General features: G+C 42.9%; 1 protein-coding gene across 3 annotated transcripts in view; it reads left to right on the forward strand.

The window, feature by feature from the left end:
* The window catches only part of Dop2R (dopamine D2-like receptor), a 185833-nt gene extending 176024 nt beyond the window's left edge, over window positions 1-9809 (forward strand). The window contains exons 4-7 of one of the 3 annotated variants that reach the window (XM_025298089.1): window positions 819-919; window positions 5225-5419; window positions 7989-8458; window positions 9510-9809. In XM_025298089.1, coding sequence (XP_025153874.1) covers window positions 819-919; window positions 5225-5419; window positions 7989-8458; window positions 9510-9718 — 975 coding nt within the window. In that variant the 3' untranslated portion in view covers window positions 9719-9809. The remainder of the gene's footprint in view (window positions 1-818; window positions 920-5224; window positions 5420-7988; window positions 8459-9509) is intronic. The other 2 variants (XM_025298091.1, XM_025298092.1) reach the window with 2 other exon arrangements.
* The last annotated feature ends 8366 nt before the right edge of the window (window positions 9810-18175 follow it).

Consider the following 18175-nt stretch of genomic DNA (forward strand, 5'->3'; position numbering starts at 1 on the left):
TTCGTGATAATATTGATACACAGCCTTTTGTTTTCCATATAACGTTACCGGGTCATATTCCTCCGTGATGTCATGGAACTCACACTCCTTACAAAACTGATATGCATCGTTAAAGGTATCAGTGTTAATCGTAAATTAAATATTCTGAATTTAACTTTACATTTAACAAATTGGATTCTGTAATAATTCATCGAAGAACGCAAAATTTTAGTAAAAAGAGCTTGCTATATTTTATTCAAGCTAGATTCAAGTTTATAATGTAAATTCTATCTTTATTATCTAAATGTTTTTCAGAAATATTGCGAATAAACGTAAGTATAAATACATACAATGTACAAACTGTCTAATAAAACTACTTATTAAATGGCATAAGTGATTCATCATATCTATTCACAATTTTATCATTGATATTCCAAAATACTAAGTAAATATTTCCCGGGTATATCATTATATTATAAAGAGTCTATTTTTCTTATAAAAAATGACAGCATGAAAATATACTTTCCAATGGCGTTATCATAAAGAATGTGTGAATATCGGAAACACATACTCTCTTTCATAAACTTGCAAGAGAAACGGAATTCTTTTCGATGCAGTTAAATCAGCAGCGAAATATTATAATGCTTATCGGCGCACAGATTTTCCTTCGTGAAACTATCGAAATAAATTTTGTCATACTCCAGAGTAGAAACGTTCGATAATACATTTCAGGCGTTACCCGCAAGAATTTCACGTAAATATTCATATTATATATTTATGTCTTGCGTTTATAATTCCTCGATTGATTTGCATTACAATGTTTCAATTGGTCGTTTCAGGCTCTGCGAAATAGAGCGAGAAGGGCTCGTGCTAGCAAAAAACCGAATTTAGGCGATATAAAACCGGGAAGCATCATCGAGAACATCGCACACACGCGCAGGTGAGTACTTGGTTATAGATTGCTCGTCACATATTTAGTAATCGGTTTTCTTATGCTATAAAAGTTACAGCAAGTACGATCGATACCTGCAATATTTTGCTCCCGAAGGTTTTCCTTATTAATTTATCCGATTTTGCAATTATCTCTTTGTCACACACAACCAATTGTCAGCGATAATAAAAGTTTGGAAGCACAAGCGAAAAATCTCGTTGACTTAACGTCACGTATTTCGACAAAACTTTTTCTCTCTTCTAAATGTACAAAATATGATATATGAAAACTCGTGTTTATTCGTATTTTGCTGTACCTTTTGTAGATACGAGTACTGCTTTGTACGTAACGCATGCAAATACGTGTATCGATGTCTGCTTTCGGCGTAATTATATCGTTAAGTGTTCTTTCGCAAAACATGGACATATGTTTAATATTATTATTAAAATTTGACCGAGTTCAACATATCAATATCTTGCATAAACCAACCAAGCCGAATGGAATATTCTTGTTCCCCATACATTCCGCATTCGCTTTATATATTTTTATTCGCCCAACGTATCTCAGGACACAAGCGATGCCGTAAAAAATTCAGTAAAGTACGATTTCTAAACCTTTTACGTACACATGTTCTACCGTGTACGTGTGCATCCTTGAACCATTGCGTTCTCGACCCTCGGGCCAGCCAGGTCTATAAATTATTGGATTTTTAGCTTCGTGTCCTTCGGTACTATTTCTCGGGTTGTTGAATACGTAACCGCGCAAGTAGACATTACTTTCAGAATAATCCGTTAAATCATGGAATCTCGGCATTTCAATCTTAACGTGAGCAACCCCTCACGTATAATATATGCTACCTCTTTTGGTTTTGTATATATATATACCTATATATATATATATATATATATATTAACGTGTAATATTATTCTGTTGTATACCACCATAGCATGGTACAACTACGGATTGATTCGCGTTGCCCGCGATTCGTTCCGCTGGAAATCGGCTTGCGGGTAAATTTATTCATGCATTTTCTTATGCGGCATTATCCGGCCTTCTCGCGGTCGTGTTAAGCGCGAGAACAAGCCGCTTCCACTTGAAGCGTGTCGCGCGCCCGATGTGCTCCACAATTCTTTTCAATTTTCGCGACCGCGTAAGGCTTGCATTCCAACGAGACAATCTGTCGCGGAGATTGGCGCCAGCTGGAGCGAGCTGAAAGATGGTGTGACCGAGGGTTAAGTCCCGAGCATCCCTGGATAATTCGCTTTTCTCGCACGCTCTCGCACGTGCTTTCATTTCCGCCGTGCTGACGAGGCCGGCCTCGTCTTGAATAGCCAACTACTTCAACGCGGCTTAATCGTCGCTCTTTTGGCTCGCACCGCTGTCCAAGTACGGCCGCGTCTTGTTACATGTTATTCATTTACGCTTCGCGATGCAATTGACGTCAAAGCTTTTGCGAGTTGAACATTACATATCGTGAGAGGTATGCTTCATGTATGTTTGAAATTTACAAAAAAATATAAACTTGCTTGCTTTGAAAGAATTGATTAATACGTATATTCATAGGACTGCTCAGATGAGCCGAATTAGGAAGTAAATTGAATTTGAATGTCAGAATTATAATATTCGTCTTTATTAATCAAAATATTACGGTTGTCTCTCTTTGTTGTAAATGCCACGTTTAATACGTAAAATATAAAGAATTATTATTATTCAATTTTAAAAGAGTAAATGAATAAAAATTATTGACTTTTCAAACAACCAATATTGATTTGTACTTTGAATTTTATAGTTCTTGACCTAATTATAAATATATTCGATATCGGGAGCGTAGAAGAGTTATACGCAAAAGTTTTATTAAGGTCAATTCAACCATATAGATCGGTCAAAGTAGACGATTTAATCTGTAAACGAAAATAGTAGCGACATTCTTAATGCAAGCAGTTATATAGAACCGTGGGACTTGATAGATATGTATATTCGTAGACATCTAACATCTTTAGCCAAATAAGATTTTGGAAAAATACGAAAATCCTTCGTTAAGTAGTTGAGTCCACGTGATGAGAGTGCCGCGAAGGTAAACGAAACTTTCCAACAAACTCTTGTTTACTTTCCTTCCATCGAATAGTGCAGAAAATCTTTAAGTATTTAAGCACTTAAACGTAGAGAAAGCACGTACTTGGAAAGGTATTTGAAAAGCAAAGTTGGCGAAATAAAATGGAAATGGGTTGAAAGAGTTTGCTTGGATCAATGCAGAATCCGAGATAAAATTTTGATTCTGTATCAACTTTGCAAATTCCATCAAACTTGAGAAACCAATAAAGAATTTTTTTATACAATACAAATATATGGACATGCTATTTATATAAAATATTTTAAGAGCAGACGTTCCGATTCACATGTACTTCGCGTCGAGGTGTTTGCGTTGCTCGTCGAAACTCAAAACGACACAACTCGATTACAGAAAAGTGCGCGATACGCGAGAATATTAAAAGAATCGGGCAAAAAGGGCAAAGTCATCTTCCGCCAATTGTCAAACGCTGTCACCCGCTGGTAATGCGTACATTCGGTGACCGAAAAATCATAAAATTCAACACACTCAAAAATATTTCGGAACTTCAAGTTGTCAAACTGGCTGAACGACGATACCACAAATGGTATCGGAAATTTCGCCCGTAGCATTCGATGATTCTCGTCGAATAATATGCGATCGTTAGTCAACGCAGTTTTTCCGATCGAATCGTATTTTCGTGGCACTATCGAGTGTCTGGTCACGATAACGACCAGGAGCTGGTCTCAATACGAATATATGATGCGGCTAGATATAGCGACAGCCGACAACGAGGATTATAGCTCCCTTTTCAGCTTTCTACAATTTCGAAATTCCACCGAAATTTTCGAACGCAAATAAGTCGCTTCGACTCTCGTGCAGCCTCGTAGTTTAAAATAGTCAACTTACCGATAATGCTTGCACTATAGAAAATGAAAAATCTAATTTCACATTAGGGGCATATATTTAGTTTCGGTAATGTTGATTAAATGTAATAATTTAATTGATTTTTTTGCCCCCTACGGAATAATAGTTCTGTCAATAATGTGGAGATAAATAGAACGTTTAATTAGTTGGACGTGTACAATTCGAGACAAATGACGTCGGTGAAACTAAATTTGATTTAATTATTATTTTACATCGTAGCGTGCAGTTCATAACACGCAGCTTTAATTGTGATATTTACAGCGTCACCGTTGTTGTCCCGCTTAGTCGTTCGCTTTTAATTAATAAAGCTGATGACCTGTCTCAGCGAATTAATGATTCCTCTTAGGTTTCATTCCGGCTGTGATCGCATTCACGACGGCGTGATGTTCGGTCGCTATTGATAAATTAAACTTAGATATTTACAGTAATTTGGTAATTTTGTAGCGCGTTTTGGTATCTCTCCTGGGTGCAATATATCCGGCATAATCTGCTATCCTGGTTAATCCTCAACATGCATTTGCGCCGGCCGCATTGTCCATTTATCGACTTTGTTAATCGCGTAGACTGAAATTCGGTAGACAGTACCGAAATTTTGATATTTACGCCGGCGATCTAATGCACGAATCCTGTTGCGGCGGCACGCGTATCTTAACCCGGTGCTATCTTTATGTGTGCACACATGGGGCTTTTATTTAGGTCCACCCCGTTGTACCATAATTAACAATCTTCCCGCGCGATGACGCGTATAAAATCGAAACCGTGCTTGCGTCAGCTCGCTGGTAAATTGAGATAGAGGAAAATTCTGATTTTAATTGAAATTATATGTAAAGCAAATAATGAATCCTTCTCGTTACTATACAATTGTACGCCAATCATGTATATATATGTAGTTCTTTTATTTATCAATTAAGTGCAATTTCATAAAATTTATGCAAATCTAGAAATTTTTCAAAGAATTTATTTATAACCGCGATACGGATGGGTTTTGGATATAAATGACTTTTTCTAAAATCTGCATGTAAACCTACGTAAATCTTGTATGTAACACATACAACATGCCCCAAATTAATAACAAGATTGCAATGTTTTTCGCAATTTTGCGAGTCGGCCGTTTTTTCGCGCGAAGCAAGCGCGAAGCAAAGCATAAATTATCCGAGAGTCTGTCGGAAAATCGTTACGCTGTCATCCAGGAACTTACAGGTGCTGTTAAAGAGCGTGACGTCGCTTTGTGCATGGTAGATACGCTACTCGGCGGGTTAATGCTGGAAGCTGACGGGAAAGAAGGAAGTGCATGATAGGTGTAGAAGCTTTTCTAGAGGCTTTTGACTAAGATCACGTAGTGGGTATTCTGTGGCAAGGTTTGCGGAAACGGCGTTGGGGGCGGCCGCCTTAGTGGCTCCTGGAATCGAGGAACCGACAAACACCGCTTCCGGCAGCAATGAGGACGAGGACGAGACACCCCTCGATCCCGTCGTCGTCATCTCCAACGACAAGAGCACGGAATTCTTTCTGGCCACGGTCGTCGAGGAAGCAGCGTAAGAATTTCATCATATCTCATCACTCGTCCGCGTAGCGCGCCGCCAACGAAAGGCGGACGTCGGAATTCTCTTTCAACGTCGATATCGAATCGCGCGCATTGTCATACCCGTTGCGCGACTATGTGCGCTAAAAGCCAAACGAATGCGTCGTCTCTGAGGCATAGCTACTGTCTTTGAAGTTAATGATATTCTGTTTGAAATGTGTATCGCTCTGCGGTGACAGCACTCTACGAGGTCGCGATCAAAGTGAATTACAAAATGGAAAAGAGAACTCACACACGGATTCTTCTGTTTGTTAGCAATGTCCAATACTTACCATCGCGAAATGTATTGTTCGTCGACGATGAATATTATATCGCATTGTGCCATCAGTTTTCTTTTTTGCTTCGATTATCACAATAATGGCAGGACATAACGCTAGCTGAAAGATTTCTTCATCTCTGAATAGATATAAAGAGTTTAATTCTGTCATGTGGCAATTTCTATTTCACATGACATAAAATCTTAGATATTTTTTTCTTTATAACGTTGTTAACAAAAATTGCTACACCCAAGCAGAGTCTGATTTTCTCTTGAGTACTTTCATCATCTTTTCCTTCACGTCGGAAAGTATGAAAAAATGACATGAAAATGCTTTATATTCCGAGTACGTAATGAAGAACTGAAATGCAAGAGTTTCATCATTCCATCTTTAGTCTGAGGAATAAAAGAATTGCTTAAATTCGCAATTTTTTAAGCTTATGATATTCCACCTGCGCGTAAAGCGCGCAAAGAAAGAAAACAGTTTCTTTTTATATTTGCTTCGATTTTCAATTTTTTAATTTTCTCGTTAAAATATCGTCAAAGATAATTTAATTTGTATTGTATTATGCGGCAAAGCTTCCCTCTAGCTGATTTCCCTTGATCGTGACATCCACCTAAAAAAGGCGACATGAAATTAAAATAAGGCTTAGAAGAGTTTATTAATGTCAAATTAGACTTTCGCGACCCTCGTGCAACTTGACCTACAAATTAAAAAGCACTTCACCGCACATGAACTTTGCGGGAATTACATTAAAATCTTTTGTTTGATATCGTGCGACAAATAAGGTTTGCGAAATTTTTCGATTGCTTAGTCGGCAAGCGGCTAGCGAAAAGGGCACTCATAGACTTTAATCATAACGCGAACGAATACAGTGACGCAAACGGGTACAGTAATAGCGAGTAATAATTGTTTTCTTACCATCTCCGAAGAATTCCGGCCGAATCGGAAAGGTTTCGAGTCAATCAAAACTTTTGGCCTGCCGTTTAATTGGTCGGTTGAAGGTCTCCGATGAAAAAGATATTACTTCCGCTTCGCGTGCCGCAATGTTTGCACCTCACCCCCGCCGTATACTCCTCCATTTCGCGACGTCTTTGGGTTACTTATAACGTGAGATTAATTGTTCTTTCGTTCTCAAGGATGATTGCTATTTCGTCATTGTCTTTTTTTCGCAGTGGACTATCTGCAGTAACAATACACGCAGAGTCACGATACGTTGCAAATGCATAAAACATGGAAACTATTTAAATGCACGTAATATAAATGGGATAAATAATGCAAATTACAGAAATACAACGATTTAATTCGCTATCGACCTTCTTCGTTGCTTCGGGACGATTGTAATTATTGTAATTACATCCGACGTGTTTTCGATTGCCTCAATTATACCTTCGTGCCTTTCAAGTGGAACATCTTATCGATCCCTTGCGCGTCTCGGAAGCGTTTTCGATCGTTATTCCCGAAAAGGCGAAGACAATTTATGGCAGGACGGCGGAACTTGGCGGGATCGAAAAACTCGAGCGGAAAGTCACATGTCGATATTCGGCCCGAACGGCTAGCAAGTTGGACGTTCGAAAGTTCAAGCGTGCCGGTGATCGAGCGAAACGGAAGTATCCGCGGAGGAGTTTACAATGGGGCAGGTGATGAAACGCCGGCGATCTCGCGGTTCGTTCATTTTCTTCCTCCTCTTGGCGGCCTCGACACAATGGCGGGCTGCCGGCCGGCTCGCTGTCCGATTTCCATGGCTCGTACAAAGCTCGCGTACAATAGTTGTTTGATGGAAACTCGTCGCTCCCATAGAAATTCGGAAGTTTGCAGGCTAATCGCGATGAACGGTTCCTTTGTATCGGCATGTGCGAGTAATTTGCGTGTAGCCGTTCGCGTTACCTTCGAAAGCCGGCTAATCAAGTCCGGCGTACGCGACAATTTCACTGTTATTAATTAGCGTATATTTTTTCGCGCTACGTTTTGTTTATTAATTATATATAATTACACATGAATGTTGTCCCTATATGACTCATATTTGTAGTAACCCGTAGAAGTAAAACTGAACGAAATGATTTCTTCTCTTCTTCATTTAACGGCGTTTTTTTTCAGTGTTCAATCGACTTGGACAATTTTATACAATTTTATACATCACTGTATGGAGACAAAATTCATTGGCAGCTTTTTTCGCGCGCGTGCGCGCGTGACGCAAGCTGCGAATAAGTGTGAATACATCGGAAGCGAGAAGAGTGTCGAGTCTTCCTGACACTCGAATCGCAGTTGTCGTTTCAGCGCGGTGGCGCAAGCCCAGCTGAGCGGGACGCCCCACGTTCGCAAAGATTCCGGTTACGACGGCGCGGCGAGCAGCACGATGATCCACGAACCCCTCGAGACGAATTCCAGCCCGAGCCCGAACCCGCGGATCACCTCGGCTCCGTCGTCGTCGACCTCGTCGTCGCCGCCGCCGACGAGAGGTGCGACCAGCGTCTCGTCGCAGACGAAGAAGAACGGCAACGGCAGCACGAACAAGCAGGAGCTCAAGAGACTGAAGAGTGCCGGCTCGCTATTGCCGCTGCAGCTCGCGAGGACGCCCAGCGTGCTGTCGTCCGCCGGCAAGAAGGACCGCAAGAACGCCTCGGCCGGGTCAAGGTTCACGATATACAAGGCCAACAAGGCCAGCAAAAAGAAGAGAGAGAAGAGTTCGGCCAAGAAGGAGCGCAAGGCCACGAAGACTCTAGCGATCGTGTTAGGTGGGTTCATTTGCGTGTTCACCATGTTGATAAGCCGCACGCCGCTCGTCCGCCTCTGCATCCGTTATTGATGCGCTTGGACGAGCTAGAGGCGGGGCAAAAAATAAGGACGGCAACGGAGATGGATCGCGCGTATGTGAGAGTCCAAACCGTGGTCGACCGAATGGGGCGAGAAGTGGTTTAAAAGCCGAGAGGTCGGGAGATTAGTTACACGCGGCGATTTGATCGGTCCGGCCGGTTCGTGGCTGTAACTACTTTTCGCCGGTAATAAATCGGCGCTGATACGTCCCGATCAGAGAGAGAGAGAGAGAGAGAGAGAGAGAGAGAGAGAGAGAGAGAGAGAGAGAGAGAGAGAGAGAGAGAGAGAGAGAGAGAGGAGAGAGAGAGAGAGAGAGAGAGAGAGAGCGGTCATGTCGCGAATTCGTGGTCGGATGTTGAAATGGCAAAATTGATACGAGGCAATAGAGACGTCGCGTCGTCGTCGTCGAAAGAGGGAGTCGCGCTCGCTCGGTATCTCACGATGTGAAATCTCAAGAAAAGGGTTAAACTCGGTGTCTACCGCGAAGTGAATGAGAAGTAGGATTAAGTTGATAGTTTGCGTCTCGCAGTGGTCCTTTAGCGTACAACACATCAAAGGGCGAGTTAATAGTGAACGCCGCCAGAAACTTTTCGTCGTATACTTGATGCGCTCATATACTTTGCCAACTAAACCAAACATTGAAGATGTTTGCTCTTAAGAAATTCGTAATGCTTAATTCATCACTTGAGAGCGTTGTAATCGCGTTCTTCTCGGTAGATACGTTATGTTACAAAAAAATAATGTTTTTAAGAGAGGTGATTAAGTAAAAAAAGTTACGTGAATGCGAACATGATACGGTAGTTTCTTTAAATTGGTTGCAAGCTGGAAAGTTTATGAGAAAAGACATTAATAAGCGCCTTGGTTAATGAATGACGCGTCAAAACTTGAAGCGATGCCAATTAGGCGCTGGTTACATCGTGTGCTTGAACGATACAATAACTTGGATTAATCCTGTCGTAATTAATGCCACAGGGGTCTTTCTGATATGCTGGGTACCCTTCTTCACCTGCAACATCATGGATGCAATCTGCACGAAACTGACGAAGGCCTGTCAGCCTGGTGTTACAGCTTTTATCATCACCTCCTGGTTGGGTTATATGAACAGCTTTGTGAATCCCGTAATATACACTGTGTTCAACCCCGAGTTCCGCAAGGCCTTCCGCAAGTTGATCAGCGTGTAAGCGCGAGCGATTTGTCCTCCTAAAGAAGAACCACGGGCCGACAAATGTGACTCACTCTCTCTCTCTCTCTCTCTCTCTCTCTCTCTCTCTCTCTCTCTCTCTCTCTCTCTCTCTCTCTCTCTCTGTGAATACAGTCGTATTTGTGATATAACAACAAGGCTTGAAGGTCTTGGCAGGCTCTCGCAACAGGTACCGTTGTTCTCGTATTTGGAATCGCAACACAGCTGCGTTTGCGTATCGGTTTCCGCGTCCCGTTGCGCGTCAATCATTACCAAGTGAAAGAGGAAAGTTGCATCTCGCGTAGCATTTTCCATTTCCTGAGTCTGGGAGAACATTTCCGCGCGGCGCAGAAAGGAACGAGGAGACGTTATTTTCAACGAGTGTCGCTTGAATTCTATGTTTCGCGAAAATATCATTTATGCAGGCTACGAGGAAATGTAACGTAGATTGCACAAACGAGGAACGCTCTGTTTGCATCTCGTTAATTTTTCATGCACATACACGCGCTCTCTCAAGGCAATCAATTATTGCTTACATTGCGATTTTCTACTTTGATTTTGCTTCCTGTTCCCTTCATTTTTTAAATCCATTATCGCTGCTCTCGAATTGCGGAAAGGCGCGTTATCGAGAAATGTTTCATTGGTACTTTGTGCACGTCTGTGACGGAGAAAAAAATTTCACTGCGCACTTGGTCAAGGTTGACACGCGATACGACAAAAAGAGAGAGAGAGAGAGAGAGAGAGAGAGAGAGAGAGAGAGAGAGAGAGAGAGAGAGAGAGAGATTATCCGGTAATTGTTGCTATCGAATACAGCAACGATTCCTCGTGTTTACGTAGTACGCGAAATCGTGCGTTATGATATTGAACTAACATAGCGTGCCACGCTGCGAGGACACGCCAGGATACACGTGCACCGACGACGGAACTGAATTCCCGCACGTAGTAGCTCAAATAATTGCTAAGTGAGGCTTCGCGCAACAGAACGCCGCGTCGATGAGCCGTCGTATCGCGCGGATATATCCGCGAGGAATTTAGATAATCTGTACAAATCTCGCAGGAGCGAGAGATGAGCGTTTATGGCGTCCAAAGGACTTCGTTAGAGGGACTAGCCAGCTAGCTGTGTTAAGGTATAATAATATCGCGTTCGTAAAGGAAGGAAAGGACGTCCCTCGAAAATAATTTAAGTTGCGCGAAGAAGCAGGTAATAAATGAGATCCGTGACGGCGGAGGGTTAAAGTTGTTAGAGGTGTATTTATTATGCGAGCATATATTACACACACACACTATACGTCTCCGTGGATAATTAAGTACGCCATGACAGTATTAACGTAGCGTGTAAGATATAGCAATATTTTTTCGCTCAAAGCAAAAAGCAACCGAGCCCGCCGTTTGTACGACGATACGTAGGAACACGCTATACATATTCTCGCGCGTCGCAGTGTAACTGTATGTATTTATATTTCGGTACACATGTACCGAGAAAGAGAAAGAGAGGAAGGGAGAGAAAGAGAGAGGGAGGGGGGAGGGAGGGAGGGAGGGAGGGAGGGAGAGAGAGAGAGGGAGAGAGAGAGAGAGAGAGAGAAGAAAGAGATTATACATATACACACACGACATAAATGAATTTACGCGCCGTTCCTTCCACGATATACAGGGTGATGCCAAGCGCGAAGTAGAAGCTTTAAGAAAACATGAAGGAAGATTGATTTTTCGAAACAGTGTACCTTGTAAATTTTAGCTTGAATGCTCTATTCAATAAGTTATCGTCGAATACGAAAATATAAGTACTTCTGAGTTATAGCGGAGAGAATGGGGCGCTTAATGAAGCCCGTGCATCAATCAAAAATGAGCTATTTTTCTGAGCATCTGAGTACCTAGGAGAAAAATGATTAATTCAACTTGTAATTTCTCTCTTTATTTTTGTGAGCACACTTACAAGGGAATAAATAGTAAATTCACATAATTGAATCGTGACCATTGAATCGAACCATTTCGTAAGTTTTTCGCATCGTGACGAATTCGGGATGCTTAGAGACTCGCATACACAGGTATTTCGGGGCTTCTCAATTCAGAGTTCCTTTTCTCGTCTTGCGTCATTAAAGTTAAACATCGCGTCAAAATATCTCAACAATATTATTAGACTGTTGACATATTAATTTCTAACAAAACAACACATTTCGACACTTTACAGGTAGGCAACAATTAAATTTCATGTTTTAGATTGTAGAGTTTGTATTTTTAAAATCTTATCGAGAGAGCGTATCGAGAGAGAGATATATCACTTTCCTCTGTTACAAAATATATTTCTCGTATGGAGAAAAATACGAAATAAACAAGTTTACATCAATATGCAACGCTCACACAGTTCGAACTGTTGAAACTGTTTTTATCTAGTTTTTATCTAGTTTACTTTAGTTCTGTGTAAACTTTCCACATATTCTACATATTAATAAATATTTACACGCTCGTCCTGGATTATGTTCACCAGCCTTTTTGGACAGACTATATAAAAGCATACTCGACTGCACAGTGTCGAGTATTTTTATAGTGAACGACGAGTGCGCGCGAATAAATAAGGGTGAATGTCGCGTAAAGATTGAGAAACCCTGATGTACATTACTTTACGATTTTACCGTCACTCTTACACTTGCAGGTTTGACTCGCGAGCATAGTACGGGCTCGATCGAACTGCGAAATTCCGGAACTCGTTCCGACCGCTTCGGCGCTCCGATACGTAGGATTTGTCGCGTATTCCGATACCGACGCGACGGTACCGAGGCTACGAGTCGTATAAATAATCAGGTGGACTTGGGACAATGACAACGATGTACGCGAATATCGGAAACACAACTCTCGGTTTCTCACGGCTCGTCCGAGCGTGGGGTTATTCCGGTGCGGTATCACGATTCACGGTTTTACATCTAAATTGCACACCGCGTCACCGTGTTAACCTTTTGTGGAGCGAAATCGGGATACGGGTGGGAAGCTATTCGTGCGCGCGCGCGCGAGCGCGAAGATGAAATCCGCGCAAAGGGGCCGAACGAAGAAAGCAACTCGAATTAAACGAGTGCGCGAAACGGCGAACCGCGAGCGAAGAAGGAGAGCGCGCGAGCGTACGCGCCGAGTTCATTATCAAGTTTTGCAGCGGCGAAGTTTCTGTTCGCAAGCCGAGTCGAAAGTTACTGCGCCGAGTGCTTCCTCGAGACATCTTAGACGTGTCCCAAGTTCCAACGATCTTTCACGTTCTCTGTTTGCGGTCAAGCGTGTGAAGTTCGCCACGACCGAATTTTCAAACATATCAGTACGAGTACGCAGCGCGAGAAGCTGTCCACGACGCATCAACTCCCGAGGATGTGCTTCCACGCATGACGGCGGACTATCGAGACGCGAACTGGCATGTAACCGTACGGATTAACCCGGCACACCGCGCTATGCTTTCCCCTCGGAGCGATCACGGAGCGTGGTCACGTGCTAGCCAAGACTTTCTCATCGAACTGTGAAACGGTCCGCAGACGAGGGCTCGCGTTGTAATCGTTAGATCCATTAGATCGAGCCGTGGAAGTGTCGCTCGATGTTAGACAAGAGATACAGCGAAAGTGCCGTTTCGCAGCTGATCTCGGCTGATCATTATCGCTTAATCCTTCTAGGCCGACGCGACGGCGAAAAGCAAACGTGTAGTTTTACAGGCACTCTCGGTGCCGCTATCTGCCGCTTCATCGTTAATTAAATCACTTCGGGTTTGACGATCTGCCTCCCAGCCCCCCTTAATCGTTAAGTCCACGTTTCAACACTAATATTTGGCCAACGCAACGCGCGAGCATCTGTCGAAGCCCGTTCAAGTGCCCGACAGATCGCCCCGGCCTCCCCGCGAGCGCGAATCTCGTGAGTAGCCTGAAGGTCGGAGCGTTTCACAGTTCCCTGTGAATATTATAAATTATCGACGAGGATGATATTAGAATAGATTAGAGTTATCTCTCTGAAGTACGCGGTGTAAATGAAATCGAGTGAGAGTCCAGATCACTGAGAGCGGAGCGTTGCGAGCAAATCACTACCAAATCGCGACCGTTGGGTTCGATATACGTTTACGCGCGTTCTGTGCTGTTGCAATAACGTCAACAATCAAAGCTTTTTATCTAATCGGTTTTTTGAGCGCTGTACGACGTAGTTCTAAGCTTCCACTGTACATTTGTAAATATTCCACGACGAGCGTTTTACGAGCGAGTACCGTCAATCCCATCGTTACATACGGCTTCACGTTACACGTGGCGCGATTAACGACCGCTTGATTTAGCGGAGGATCCGCTTGATTTAGGTGACGCGCGCGCGATTCGCGTAAGTCTCGCGACCACAAGCACAGACGAGTGCGCACGCCGGCTCCGGGCTTGACGATCGTAACTCGCCGAGCCGAGCCGAGCCGCCTGTGTCGCGCCTGTGTTATTTCGTGAAAAACGAGAATCGCCGAATTTGTCAGCCGAATTCTTCGCCGAAGAACGTCTCGCGAGTTCTCCCCAATTTTTCACTCCCCGTTTCGTCCCATCCTTCGCGAGATACCGAGTGTTTCAGGATAGCAGGTAAAAATTTCGCCGTCTGATAAAACCATCATGGCCGTAATTCCGGCATGTTCGGTATTAGCCAACGCCGGCGCGCGGCGTGTATTGGCCGCAGGTCAGCCGGGTCAACGACCGCGCGGTCGGACGGCCAGCTGATATACGCGTTCTTATCGCGTAACGCGTTACGTAACGCGGCAGGACTCTCCCCCGCTCCTGCGCTATGTCAGCTGGCCGCTCGCCGCCACGTCTTTCATCTTCCTCTATCGCGTTGTATACACATCGCTCCAATTCTGGCTGATAGCGAAAGTTTGAAGGGCCGTAATTCGTGGAAGAATTGATGCAGAGGTGCGATACGAAACAGCAATCTCCTTGGCTTGAAACCTCGGCCCGGAAGATGATGGCACGGAATCCTAGGAAACGAGGAATTTATACGATCGTTTGCTTGAGAAGTGGACGATAAGTAAATTTGCAATGTCCTGAGAGTGTGAGTAGGATTAGTACGTGTGTTTAGGTGACTCATAACTTATTGGCAGTCTGTGAGCTTTTCGAGATATATCGGTCGGTAGACAGCAATCATAGGAAGAAGGTAGTTTATAGAATAAAATGAATGTTGTGAATGATTGTTAAAGTCACGTTTATGTTTTCGCTTGCATTTTCCTCCAATCCCGAAACACCCTGTATACAACGTACGCTCTTTCCATCAGCAGCATCTTGCAATTAATGAGCAAACGAATAAGTCCGCGAGGTATTTCCGCGAGGCGATATCGCGAAGATAGAATTTCCGGCAGCGGAAACTTCTGGCAATTTCACACACGTCGCTTCGTCATACTTAGCTTCACACTGGCCACTTTCAGCCTGCCTCCTCTGCGAGAGGAGGTAATGGTACTTTGGTAATGCGCGAGACAACATCCGTATTACGAACAGTAGGGTCTAAAGTCTCTCAGGAGAGAACACGGCTCTGTAGTGAGGTGAAATTTGCTGGATGCCGGAAGCAAGTTCGCCGGCCTGAAGCTGCGGCTTTCAATTCGGATGAATCTTTTAATTTATGTAAATCTCCGGAGGTGAAATCCACTTAAGTCGCTTTGGTCACAATAAATCCGCGCGAACCGACTGTGAAGTTTAAGCCCCTTCATAACTTTGTCGAAAAGTTCGCCGACCCTCTCGCTCTTCGACCTCTCGCGACTCACTTCCCCGCGAGAGCCGCCCCCGCTTCGCTCCGCGGATCGCGCCACGTGCCACTTGACGTCGTCGTCGTAAGATAAAGAGATTTCCGCTGAAAGTCGATCGCTTCTCAATTAGCAAAGTTCTCACGCTTTGCTTTCCCTGTCGCCAGCCAAGTGCATGGGACAGTTCTCGCGGAATCCTCGCGATCGCAACTAATCTCATGCACGATCCGCATTCTCACCCCCGTTTAGCGACGCCTTAGCCAACCTTAGCGCCACATGTAGTTACACGACTGCGAGTTTTGCTCTCTCGCAGACCGGTTGACGAGATAGAAACGAACCTAAACCAGACAGTAATTACCAGGCTGTAATTAGCGCTAAACGCACGGTGGGACTATGGATCCAAGTGATTGAGAGAAGCGAAAGAAGCGTGAGGCTTAACGGTCCCGAACGAAGGTACGAAATGTAACCAAAATATGCTTTCGAGCAATGGGGGAGGGAGAGAGAGAGAGAGAGAAGAGAGAGAGAGAGAGAGAGAGAGAAAGGATGAGAGAGAAGTGAGCCTAGTCTTCTGTTATAGCGTGTGACACTTCGAAAGATGTTAGAAAGTTTCTTACAATCCTGAGTAAGATGGCTGTATTTTTCTAACCTGATACTTTCCCCTCTGTACATACGCGCACATGTATATGTGACACGATATCACAATTTGCGAGTGCAAATTAACGTAGCGCTGTATATTCATGTAAATATACGACTAATTGGGGAGGCATGATTGCGTCTGTATGCGCGTGTGTGTGTGTGTGCGTGGAAGATGCGACCGGAGTTTCCGAGGATTCTCAATTGAGCCCGAATCACGGAAACTTCTTGTTTGCGTAAAACGATCACGTATTGACACGTTGTCTTTCGAGGATGAAAGTGTTGGAACGCTATAATGTTGAAAAAAAGAGAAATATATATATATATATAGTATATATTATATGAAGTAACGTGCGCGCGTGTTATTCCAGTGCGTGAAGTCGGATGCTGTTTTCCTATGAATTTCTTATTTATTATCACCAATGGTCTATACAGGGCATAGATATAAGAGAAAGATCTTTAATTTGCTGAAATTATAAGCCGCGACAAACGAGATACATAAAAAAAAGAAAATAATGCTGTATGTACTGAAGGCAATACCTATACATACTTACGAGAGCGTGAGAAATATACATTCACACATGACATGAACATACACACACACACACAGAAACACTTGTTAAAAGTAATAAATTATAGTATAAATTAAAAATCATCTCCGTGTTCTTTTATTTCCATACCACGTCTCTAATTCTCGATGAAGAAGAAAGGAGAGAGGATGAAGAAGAACAGAGAGAAGATAAAACGAGAGTAAGTAAGCTTATAAAAATATCTATACGAGGATTTTGAGCCTTAATTAAACTCTACAATTAAATACCATTAAAATATCGTGCAATGTGTTTTGAGCATGCTCGATTCACACATGTGGGTACTTTGTTTCTGTAATGGGTGCGGCTTATTATTAACGTGAATGTAGAGTGAAACAATATCGCTGATGAATTTTGGCACGGCACATGCATTGAAATGAATTTCGAGCACGTGCTGAAAACGCACGATAAAGAGATGGATAGTAGTTTCAATTACGGTTAAAATAATGAAAAATACGGAGCACGGGCGGATTCAATTTGCAATTAAATCGCTCATGCTATCTCCGTATAAAACGCACGAATGAAGTAATCTAACGTAAGCCGACGGTAGATTATTCACTCCAGCGCGCGCGGAAAGATTCGAGCAGGAAGGGAAACGAGATAAACCCATATTATTCTCGCCAGGCCGTAATTAAGTGTGAAACTTACGACGACTCCTAGTCACTCAGTCCGCTGCAAAAAGTAATGAAAGTCGCGAATGAATGTGCAATCTACTGACCTAAATCGCGAATCGTAAAGTAGCAACAACGCAGGACACAGAATTATCTTGCGTAATGCCTCGACGAATTGAATGGGCGAGGCAATGGGACAATGAATGGGTGAATGGAATTCGCCATGTTCACACATTTCTAAATTTAATTCACTGCAAATTTCGCACGAGTGATAAAATGTATTTATGCTTGATTCTTGTATCAAATTGTATCAATTTAGAACTCAACTCATTAAAAGAGGATTGAGACAATATAATTTTTATTTAGTGTCGCAAGATATTTAACGGTAAATATATTTAATTACTTGAATATTGAAAACGCATTATATCATCGAATATATAATTTCTTCCGTGAAAGTCAGAAGAGATCTTAATCGCAACTAAATGAATTCTATTGTTGGACATGAGATGTCCGAGGCGCCGTGTAGTTTCACTTCACTACACACGTATATGACTACATTTGTTCGATTCAATGGAATCTGCAGTGACAATGGTCGCGGCCAACTGCTATGACCGCTGGCGAAATTCAATCTACGACAAAACGTTCGGTGCCAACTTTTACGGACATTCGAGGAATAAAAGGTATATCACGGGATTTCGTAAAGAACCGACCGTTTACCCATGTGAGCATCGAGGCACTTGTGATGAACAAAAGGAAGAACCAAGTGAATGCGAATAGACACATAAATAACCAGATAAAAGCGAGTCTGGAACGAAAGAAGGAAGAAGGGCTTCGTATCTGAAAAAAGGAAGAAAGAAAGAAAAATAAATTTTCTGCTCTATGTTTGTATGTTACATTCGAAGCAATTTATTTCT

This window comes from Harpegnathos saltator, unplaced genomic scaffold, assembly GCF_003227715.2.
Source record: "Harpegnathos saltator strain DR-91 unplaced genomic scaffold, Hsal_v8.6 scaffold203, whole genome shotgun sequence".
NCBI classification, from domain to species: Eukaryota; Metazoa; Arthropoda; class Insecta; order Hymenoptera; family Formicidae; genus Harpegnathos; species Harpegnathos saltator.